The sequence below is a fragment of the Chinchilla lanigera genome, unplaced genomic scaffold (assembly GCF_000276665.1).
Source record: "Chinchilla lanigera isolate Chin_1 unplaced genomic scaffold, ChiLan1.0 scaffold00027, whole genome shotgun sequence".
NCBI lineage: Eukaryota > Metazoa > Chordata > Mammalia > Rodentia > Chinchillidae > Chinchilla > Chinchilla lanigera.
Window position 1 is genome coordinate 20,439,285 of NW_004955428.1, and position 11,893 is coordinate 20,451,177.

At 37.6% G+C, this 11,893-nt stretch overlaps 1 protein-coding gene across 1 annotated transcript in view; it reads left to right on the plus strand.

The window, feature by feature from the left end:
• Positions 1-4,110, plus strand: part of Mad2l1 (MAD2 mitotic arrest deficient-like 1 (yeast)) — a 21,677-nt gene extending 17,567 nt beyond the window's left edge. The window contains exon 5 of the mRNA XM_005386792.2: positions 3,905-4,110. Within this exon, the coding sequence (XP_005386849.1) occupies positions 3,905-3,954 (50 nt within the window). The 3' untranslated portion in view covers positions 3,955-4,110. The remainder of the gene's footprint in view (positions 1-3,904) is intronic.
• The last annotated feature ends 7,783 nt before the right edge of the window (positions 4,111-11,893 follow it).

The following is an 11,893-nucleotide window of genomic DNA, read 5'->3' on the forward strand; positions in this document are numbered from 1 at the left end:
TCAGGTATGAAGAAAGATAAACTCAAGGCTTTTATAGGTAGAGACCTATAAAACTATAATATAAACCTATAAACTTCCACAACTAGAGACCATACTCATAAATGAAATAAATCAGACCTGCATGTGCAAGCACCACATTGTCTCACTAGTGTAAAACCTGAAAGAGTTAGTATAAAATCGAAGGTATGATAGACATTGTGAAAGGATAGGAAAACGCTCAAGGGTAAAGGGTAAGTGGGATGTGGGAGGGTAAGTGGGATGTGGGAAACGAAAAGGGAAAGAGGGAGACATTTTGTATGTATGTATGCACAGGATAGCTAACATAATTGATCTACTGTCTTCTATTTCTTTGCTGAAAGAGACTGTTAATGAGTCCTTGATTGATTAATATTGCATGTCTCTTTGTTTTCATGAGAAATTGCTTTGAAGATATCAATATGTAATACAACAACCATTGTTAATTTCCTACCACTTTGTAACTCTGTATTGTCTGTATTGTTTTTTTGCTATTTGGTGAAAGGTTGTCTGTCTGTTAATGTTTTCCTCCTTTTTTTTCTACAATAAAAAACAAATTAAGGTGAAATTCTTTTTACTCTAAAGACTAATATTTAACTTTTCTTATTGGAGGTTCATGTTGGAATTTCTGTATAGAAAGATATAAGTACATGAAGGAGGAAACAACCATCTATTATATGCTAGGTACTTTGCATGAATCATTTTATTTAATCCTTTAATGTTAGTGTTGAGGAGAATAATAGTATCACGAGGCACGGAAAATGAACTTTGCAAAACTTGAGCATGGCGTATTGGGTAAATTGTATTTGCACTTCCCGCAGATAAATCACTGTTAGAGGACTGACCAGTGAATGAGAGAAACTAAACAGAGGGCTTTATTCTGTAACCTATTGATACTGACTAAAAAATACATTGGTGTGAAATGTTTGAAGTCATGAAATATAATCTTCTAGTTGATCAGAAGAATTGTTCATTAAACTACCTTAGTTTCTCAGAATCTTTGGAAAATAAATTTCAGTTTAACTGAAAAATAATTTCTTATAAATGTGAGATTTCATTTTAAGTTGTGTTCATGTTGCTTATTATAAAAATATTAGAAAAACTATGGAATGGAGACTACTTAATTTCAAATTTTATTATTTTTGTTTTCTAACATTAGATCTTTAAAAATCATTGCATTCTTCATAATTATGGCTTTAAAAGCCAGCAGTATTCACTAATGCTTATTTTTAAAAGTCTAGTGGATAAACTACTTAATCTCCATTAGAGTTGGCAATTCTGTTCCAATCTAGCAAAAACATTGTAGCCCTAGCAACAAGACCATTAGAAAGGCCTGGAGAGAAATATGTCAGTGTTGACCCTGTGATTACACCAGTCAGTTTATGTTACCACATCACCTATTTTTGTCCTCTATGTCTGATCTGTTTTTATGCCAGAGAAACAGTTTCGTTTATTTGTGCATTGTCTATTTTTACATATGTTTATCTGTACTGTTGCACTCTGCAGCCTTGTTTGCTCAGAGGAACTTGTATCAGATCAAAATCTTTATTGTCCTTGGATTTTAACTTTTCTGAAAAAGCTCCAAGTATAATCTGGACAATTCATACTTCATTTCCATGCAAGGGAAAGATGACAAACATCTATAAAATCTGTCTAGATATGGACATATCCAGTGGGTGTATGGACATGGATATGAATGACTTTCCCAAATGGCAGTCTCCCAGATCAAGTCAAGAGACTAGTGTTCAGCTGAGCATGGTGGTGCACACCTTGCTGCCTCTAGGAAGGCTGAGACAGGAAGATCACAGAGAGTTCCAGGCCACCATGGGCTACATAGTGAGTTTAAGGCCAGACTGGACATAGTAAAACCCTGTCTCAAAAAAAAAAAAGCAACAACAATAAAAAAAAAATACTAGTGGTTTTAAAAATTGTCTAAAATATAATATGTCTAAAAGTTCTTGGATTGTTAAGTCCACAATGGTGACAGTGTAGCTGTGGGAAAACAGAGTCCACAATCTGTATCTTCCAGATCTGGGAAAGGGTATTTGTAGCTCATCTATAAGCCACACACCACTAAGGGACTTTGTACACGTTTACGTGGAGGTTGAGTTTTTAAGGAGGTGAGAGGCTTTGGCCTGAAGTTGAGATTTTAGAAACTGGTGCTGGAACATGGGGATAGCCAGGAGGTAAAGAAAGTGAGCTCTTGAGTCTCAAATGCCCAGTTCTTGGGGCAAAGAACAGCCTCAGAAACTCCAGAACCATAGAAGGCTGTGGCGGGACAAGAACTGGAACCAAAATGGGTTTTACAACTCTGCTGATGCCCAATAAGCACCAGAGAAAAACTATAAAGCAAAACCATGGAGAAACATTATCTAGTGTGAGAGTCTTTATTATATCTCTAACTCAATTTGTGTGCAAAGGGGATCAGGCATCAAATTAGTTCATTGCATGGATTATCCCAATCTTTAAACAACCCTGTAATGGTTATTGTTTCTCTGCTGTACATTTAAGAACTGAGATTTAGGAAGGTTAAGTAATTCTCTCAATTTAAAACATGCAGAATCCACCATCAGACCAGATTCCAGAGTCATATTTTTCCTATTGTATCTCATTGCATTTCAGAGTCCAGTGAACAGGGAAGGGGCTGCCACACCAATATACATAGACTTGGTTTCAAGATTTGACCACTATTTGACTCTCACCCCAAGTTAGAGAAATGAGAACTTGTAATCTCAATATTTGAATATCAAGATGCATTAATTTTTTAATGTTTGTTCTTAGTGTGAAATAGGAAAGGGATGTTTTTTTTTATTTTTTGAGGGCTAGCATGTTCTTAAATTTATTGGCACACTTTAGGTATACATAATGCTCACATTCATCAAAGGGAATTTGCACTCACACGTGGTACATCTTGAAGCTTCTTTTATCCCCATCCCCCTCTCCTCCCTCAACTCTTCTTCCCCTCCTACTTACAAAAGTTTTGCTTCTATTTTCTCCTCCTATTCTCCTTTGTTTCCTTTTCTCTTCCTTCTTTTTCTCCTCCCCCTTTCCTATTCCCCTTCTCATTTGATCATTTTTTTCTATTCCACAATAGAAGAAAATTTTTACATTTGGTACTTATATACCCTTTCCTCATACCAGAGAAACAATGTGATATTTAAATGTGTATTCAATTTATTTCACTTACGAGTATGGCCTCAAGTTGCATCCATTTACCTAGAAATGTCTCAACTTTATCCTTTTTTATGACAAAGTAATACTCCATTGTAGAAAAAAAAGACATCTTCTTTACATTGGTTGATGGGCATTTGGCCTGTCTCCAAGATTTAGTTACTACAAACTGTGCCATTATAAACATGGGTGTGCATATATCCCTGTGGTATGATGGTTTTCATTTTTCTAGGAAGATACCAAGAAGGAAAATAGCTGAGTCAAGTGGAACCTCTAGTTTTAATTTTTTGAGGAATCTCCACACTGGTTTCCACAGTGACTGCACCAGTCCACACCCTCACCAACAGTGGAGAAGGGTTCCTTTTTCTCTGCAGCCTCTCCAGCATTTGTTACTGGTTGATTTCTTGATGATAGCCATTCTTTCTGCGGTGAGATGGAATCTCAGTGTTGTTTTTATTTAAAATGCATTAACTTTTTCAGAAAGCAGTTTTTCATGATATGCTGCCATTAATGTTATAAACATAGGGTATTTTGTTATTTTTTTGCATCAGTATGTTCTTCACTTATTCAGTAACTTGTTTTTGTACTCAAATGATGAGTTTAAGTTTGTGTTTAGGATTTCATGCTACAGGGTTCTCCAGGAAGGCTGAGTAGGAGAGTGAAGCATAAACTAAAGGAGAAATGGGGCTTGCTGACAATTTCTGTCTTCCTCTTCCAGCCCAACTCCAACCCAGAAGTGAGGCATGCACTCTGACCGGCCAAGGGTAGAATTAGCACTGTCCTGGAGTTCCTACATCTTGGATTTCTTCTTTGGTGTTTATGTTGGAGTGAGAGAGAAGACAGAAAATGAAGCCCAACATATTCCTCCAATGCTATTTTCTGTCATCAAGACTGGAATAAAAACCTGAAGGGTGGAAGAACAAGCATTCCTCATAGTATTTGCCAGATTTTTCCTCTCTTAATTATATCATAGTGTGTGTTTAACTGGCATTGGGTAAGTTGATTTTAGAAAGCATGCTGACAGAGAGTTTTAAGAAATTGTACATATATATATATTGCACCTACATATATATATATGTATTGTACATACATATATATATATTCATTGTACATACATATATATATATTCATAATCTGTACTCAAAAATTATGTGACTAGCACATTTTAACACATTGTTTATCATGAGCAGAGGATTAAACCAAAGATTCCAAAAGTTCATACTAAATATTAAAAGAAATATAACAGTATTTGTTTATATACTAAAGAAATAGGTGATATACAGATACAGAGAAATACAGGAGGTATGCAGATATAGAAAAATCTTGAAGGCAACATGCTTGTGAAGGGAGACTGAGAAACAATCAGAAGCTCTTGGACTTAAGCAATTCAGAAGTAAGCCAGGGTGTCTCTTAGCAGGGAAGTCTGCATGCCACAGGACTGTGTGATTAAAACCTTTTTTCTGTACTAAGTCTCTCTGGAACTACTGTTGGTTATTTTGCCTCTTTGCCCACAAAGGATTCTAGCTCTGAGTTAGACAGGACTCCACAGACACCATAAGCTGAAAACTGTTTCCCATCTTGCTTTATCCTTCTGTCAGTCTGACCAGATACCTGAGAAAAACAAAGATAACGAACGACTTTGGCCTACAGCTTCACAGGTTTCAGTCCATGGTCACCTGGCTCCATTGCTTTAGGCCTGTGGCAGAGCAGAAACATCATGGAAGAAGGATGTGGCAGAGGAAAGCTGCTCACCTCATGGCAGCTAGGAAACAGAAAGGGGAGAGCCAGAGATGAGATTCTGGACAGGACAGAGCCCCCAAGGTCACACCCCCATGACCCACTCCTTCAACTATGTACAGTGTGCTAAGTATCCGTTACCTCCCAGTAGTATCTTTACTTCATGTTTCTATCAGTGGATTGAATTAGACCCTCACAGTCCAGGCACTTCCAAGAGCCCTACCTCTCAACACATAAGACTTTGGGGGGACATTTTAGGTCTTAACCACAATACGGCTTTATATTTTATTACTAATAATGCCCAGTCATGTCCAAAACAGTATACCACAGCCTATGAAATGAACAAAGACTGCATCAATCTCAAACATATTCCAAATTAGCACAATATGAAACTTCCCTGAAGCTGAATCTCCTTTCAAATGAAAAGAACATAAGAGTTAAAGTCAAAAGCCTTTCATTCCCAAGTTAATAAAGTTGGCTCATTCTCAGCGAGAAGGTCTTACTCAGATGCCAGGATTCCTAAAATTTCAGCTGTGTGTTGGGCTGTGTCTGAAAGGAATGTATATGACTTGTTCAGTCTTCAAAATTAGGTTAATTCAAATCTAATTAGTTAAGCTTTCCAAGGGATCTGCAGTGATGGAACAAACTGCAGCTCTACTATAGAAGTTATCATAAGCAAATATAAGGTCAATCTCAGATTTAAGCCAATTGTATAGTTTTGGTTGACAGAGCTATTGCCAGCCAAAGAGTGTGGCTGATGGTTTAGTGGTACTTGTGTGGTTGATGGTGATGACCTGAGCTCTGCTGGGTTTGAGACCGTAGAAGGGCAGTTTGCTGTGATCTGTATTCACAGAGCAGAAATTTCCCATAAACAATTGTACTTCTATGTGTGTGCATGTTTGTGTGTGTGTGCATATATGGACATGTATTATTCTTGTGGGTGATGCCTCTAGCATATTCCCCATGTGTATAAACTATTTCTGAATGAATGGCATATGAGACTTTATTCCTACTTAAAAAGTTTAAACGACCTAGTTTCTTCATTTCCTGTGTGTAGTCTGCTTTTGGCACTTTGATGTGAGATTGTAGATTCATCTAGAGAAATCCTGTCCTCCCAAATTTCTCCAGATGTGTTTTCTCTCCAGGTGACCACTCTTCTCCAGAAAAATATGAAAAATTTAGGAATGACTGTCACTGTTTTAATATTCCCATAGCACTGTTTTAATCAATATGCCTCACATTGTATTCACCCTGGCAACTGTAAGAGTCTACTCTTTCATATACACTCCATCCCTACCTGTGCAGATTAAATTGCTCCCAGATGGCTAGTAATTGACCAAAGCCATGACTTTAAAAAAAAAAAAAAAAAGAACCATGGAAAGAGCCAATGCCAGCACTCAGGAGGCTGAGGCAGGAAGATTGCTATGAGTTCAAGGTCCACCTGGGCTACAAAGCTACGAAGTGGTTCAAGGCCAGCCTGAACTACATAGTGAAGCTCTGTCTCAAAAGGTAAAAAAAAAAAAAAAAAGAAAAAGAAAGAACCAATGAATCAAGTTTATTCTTGTCAAGAAATAACAGAAAGATCCAAAAGTTCAGGAAAACTTTAATGAGGTTGTAGCTATCGTGGGTTAAAATAGTTAAAAGTTAGTACTTCAAAAATACAGAATATAAGCGCACACCAAAGGACCCTGCCATCAAAACTATAGACCAGAAACTTGTCTGTTGCTCTTTTTTTGACTCCTTTTGGTCTCAGTAGGATCTTACCAATGAGCTGAGTGTGGCTGCAGCTGGGGGAGGAAATAGTCCCAAGAGCTGCAGCTGTACATTTTTGATAGTTATTTTTGTCTGCTTTTCTTTTAACTTTTATGGGATAAAATTAATACATAGACAAATTTTTTTAGAAAAAAAGTCTAACAGTGTAAAGTGATATATCAAATGAAAAGTAAATTCTCCACCTTCCTTCTTCCTACTTCTAATCCAGTTTTCTCCTGTGAAACATTTTGTTCTGCTAGTGATTATTACACATCTCTAAGCATATGATAAAGCTCTCCTTTCTTATTATTTCAGCTTTAGATAGATAGCCTCTCAGTCTGTTCTGCACTGCTGTGTTAGGATACCTGAGCCTGGGTAGTTCACATACAATAGAGTCATGGTTTATTTGAGTAGTTCACATACAATAGAGTCATGGTTTATTTGAGGCTAGGATGGCTAAGATTGTGGGGCCACATCTGATGGAAGTCTTCTTGCTGTGTTATTCCATGGTGGAAGGCAGGAGGGCAAAGAAGCACCTGAGAGAGTGCAAGAGTGGACTCAACTCACATTGATAACAAACCTACTCCTGAGATAACAAATCCACTTCACAATCCAGACATCCATCCACTCCTGAGGGTGAGGCCCTCATGATCTAAACACCTCCCATTAGGCCCCACCCCCCCAACGCTGTTGCTTGGGGTATTAAGTGTGCAATACATAAGCTCTGAGGGACACTTTCAAGCCACAGCAAATGGTATCTATTGTAACATGAAAGGCTTTGTTCTTATTTCTTGATCCATTCATCTACTTTTAAGTTTTTCCTCTCATATTACTTTGGCTCTTTTGGTGGTTATTTACAATTTTAGAGAATATGTTTAAACTCTGCATTTTGTCACATCAATTTCAGGTGATACCAGGAAAACATGAAGATGGAGTAATAACAGCCATCTACTTCACTTAGCGCTGCTTCACACTATGTATTTTGGTAATGGTTGATATCATCACTCTTTCATAGACTCTTCATTTCTATATAAGCAAGTCAAATCTATCCCAGGGAGCTAGTAATTGACCAAAGCAATGAAAAAAAAAAAAAAAAAAAAACGAATAAAAAGAAGCAGCAGTGAGTCAAGATTACAGTGAAAAAATTTGTTTCTGGTATTACCTGGTACATTTCTCTGCTATTTTAGTATTTAGATTTCCATATTCTTGCATTAAAAATGCTAACAGTAGTTTCATTCTGATGTAGTTATTGTTTCCATGCTTTTTTATATGTTAACTGCACCAATTGAAACATTAACATTATGCCAATTTTAAATTATCCCTTACTGATGAACCAGATAGCACATCTTTCTACTGAAGAGAACAATGTATCTTAAGCCATTAAAACTGAAGATGAATATTCTAAGTCTTGAGGTCAAATGGAATTCTTGAATCTCAATTTTTAGACCCTTCAATAAATTATGCATTGGGGCAATAGCTTTTATTTTTAGGAATTAGACATAAAACATTAAATGTCTTTTGTATAGCCACCTCTTCTTATGCTTCTTGACTCCAAAGATGTGGCTTTTTAAAAAAAAATTAATTTTTCATCTATTTTATTAATTATGCATTTTCTTCAGGATTGACCCTTTCATATGTTTCACTTGGATTGTCTTAGTTTAGTGTTGGTTTCTTCTAAACTTTATGAGTTTCTTATGTAGAGAATGATGGATTAGGTTGACCGATATTAGTAGCACCGTTTTCCACTGTGGTTGGTATGGGTTATAGCTAGATGTCCCCCAACGCCTGATGTGCTCATAAGTGGGGCCCTCGGAAGGTGATTGGATTGGGCGGGCCTGTAGCTGACTTGCTGTTAGAGGAGGGGCGTGGTCAGAAGAGGCGGGTCGCTGGGGGTGTGGCCTGGAAGGGTGCGGCTCCCTCTGCAGTTTGTCTTTCACCCTCTGTGCTTCCTGCCCACCAGGACACCAGCAGCTTCTCCTCTGCGATGGCCCTCTGCCATGCAGCCCTGCTGTGGAGCCCGCTGACTGGACTGAAAACCCTACAAACTGCCAGCGAAAAGAAACGTTTTCACATTTAACTTGTGGCTGCTGAGTATTGTGTTTCAGCATTGAAGAAGTGCCTTCGACCTTGATTGTAATAAGAAGATGGATGACAAGCATGAATACGTAGAAGCTAGAAGTACTATTTGACTATTTTAGGGTGTATTCACATAGTTTGTTAATGTATTTCTTGAAATTATTTTTCATTTTTAAAATATTGCTTCAAAATATTATTCATCTTATTTATTAATATTAGGGGCACGATCTCAAATTTTATGTCCCTCTCTTCACGTCAAGGTTGTGCCTTGGGCCAAAGACCTAACAGGTTAAACATACTTCCCAGGCATGGTCAGCAGAGGGCAGCAAAGGGCAGCAGAGCAAGTTCTTGCTGTGAGCATCTGGGTATCCACTCTGAAGGAGAAATATGTTACTGTGAAACAGGGAGTCCAGAGTAAAAGGGTAGGAAAGGAAATTGCAATGACAGTCACCGAGGATGGAGATCAGGCTGAGTAGAGTGGAAGGTGCTGTTCAAACAGCCAGAATCCACAGCCTGGCATCTGTCACAGAAGTGTGAACAACTGGATATCAGGAGATGAATCATCATCAGAGCCCTTTTGTAGTTCTGTCTGCTATTCCTGGCCTGTTGAAAACCCATGATCTGGGTCCTCACAGTAATGGTCCTCTGCTATCACCTGAGAGCTGATGAAAGCTTCCCCTGTGGGAGCTGGTAACATGCTGCCAACCGTGACTGAGTGTTCCAGAACCAGCACCTCAGGGAGAAGAGGTCGAGTAGGGTATGAACACCAGCTGCAGTCCTGCTTTCCTGTACAGACATCTCATTGCCAATTTAGAAATTTAAGGAAAAGATAAAATTAAGAAAATAAGTTTATTTTCATGGTGTGCTGAAGTGTTATCATGGGCATATCACCACCTTATATATGATTTTTTCATTTAGGCATAAAGCATGAAATGTTCAAGGTCCAATGAAATAAATAAAAACAAACTGTTCTGGACTGAACTGTGTCTCTCCAGACTCCTGTGTTGAAGCACTAATATCTTCCCCATCCACCCTGTAATACTGAGAAGATGGTTGTCCCCGAGCAAGAAAGAGAGACCTTACCAGAAATTAGCCACGCTGTGCCTTTCAACCACCAGAACTGTGAGTAACACATTTCTGTTGTTTAAGCCACCCAGTCCGTTGCACTTGGTGGCACTGATCTAAAACACTCACCCTATCAATCTTACTCTAATTAGGGCTCTTCTATTAAAGTAAAAGAAATAACAATGACATTTTTATTGACCTAATTTTTTTTCTTGCCTCCAAATTTTTTTATTGTGGCAAAGCACACGTAAAATATATAATAGTATCATTTTTAATTGTGCAGTCTGTGGTATTAAATATATTCATAATATTATGCAATCATTACCATCATTCAATTCCCTAAGCCTTTTTGTCATATAAAACAGAAGCTCTATACTCATTAAACAATAATTCCCTCATTCCTCTTCCCCCCAGCTCCTGGAAAGCAACTACCACCCACTTTCTGTCTCTTTGATTTTGACTACTCTAAGTACCTTGTATAAATAGAATCATACAGTATTGGTCTTTTTCTGACTGGCTTATTTCACTTAGCATAATATCCTCAGAGGTATCCTTGTTGAGGCCTGTGTCAGAATGCCTTCCTAGTTAAGGCTAGGTATAAGCCATATTTGGTTTACCCACTTATCCACTGATGGACACCTGGAATGCATCCATGTTTTAGATATTGCTGCTGTGAACATGGGTATACAAATATTTCTTTGACACCCTTCTTTCAGTTATTTTGGAAATATATACAGAATTAGAATTGCTGGTTCATACAATTATTCTATTCTTTAAATTTTTGGAGGTAACTCTTTTCCACAATGGCTACCTGTTATTGTCAAGTGAAGTGTTCTGTGTATGTCTGATAAATCTAGTTAGTTTACTATGCTCAGTCCTCTATTTTCCTCTATTTTGCTTATTTTCTGTGTGTTTAATTCATAATTCACAGTGGGATTTTGAAATGTACCTGTTCTTGTAGAACTGTCTATTTATGCTTTCAATTGTCAGTTTTTTCTTCATATTTCTATGTCTGCTTTTAAGTGTGAAAATTTATAATTGCTGTATCTTTATACTGTATTGAATCTTTTAAATGTATATTGTCTTTCTTTGTCAGTTGTCCTTGTCTTATTTTGATCAAAAGTCTTTCTTGTCTTATATATTATAACCAACTTCAGTTACATGGCCATAGAATATCTTTTTTCATCTGTTCATTTTTCAATCTGTGTCTTTAGATCTAAAGATTTTGTCAGTGCAAAAATCTAGGTGGGAGACAGACTCTTAGTACTTCCTACTCTTCCCAGAATCCTCTCAGCAATGGTATTTTGGAAGAAATTAAGTATTGGTTAAAACATCTAGCTCTCCCATAACAGAGGACTAAGAAAAGAGCCTTTGATCTTTGTAAGATAATATTCTCTCTTCTTTGTGTCATTACAAGGAAAGATGGTGCAGAAGATGTCAAACTCCCAACCTTGCACTTGCCAGGCATGTGCTGTGCCACTGAGCTAAATCCCCAGCCCCAAGATGACATATTTTTAAAGAATCCCTAAAAGCTAGCATTCACAGTCCTCCTACAATAAGAATCACTCAAAAATGATGTTTCCTTTGATACACAGCTTTTCTGAACTTGATGAATGAGAACTAGTGGAGGGTGGTGGTACGTAAATACTCCCCAAGTGATGCTAATGCAGATCATGATCGATTACCAGTGCAGAGGTCTCTAGACTCCCTGAAAGGGAAAGGCAAAGAGAATGGAGGAGTTGCCTCACTGTAACAATGAGGAAATTCAGAAAAGACCAGAGATAAGTCTGCCCACCTTTCTTACCCTAAACAAATTCTGACAGATGTTTAGATGGAAGGCCAAACAGTGCTACACAATGAGCCTCCAAGATTCCAGATCATGAGGCTTTTCCCCGATGAGTTCTGTCTGTTTAAAAGCTCATACTCCTATCTTCTTTCACCCTGTACAAAAATCAACTCAAGATAGATAAACATGAAACTCTGAAACAACTAGAAAAAGACATAGGGGAAACTCCAAGATATTGATACAGGTAAATATTTTCTGGGTAGGACTCCAAAACTATAGGAAACAAAGGAA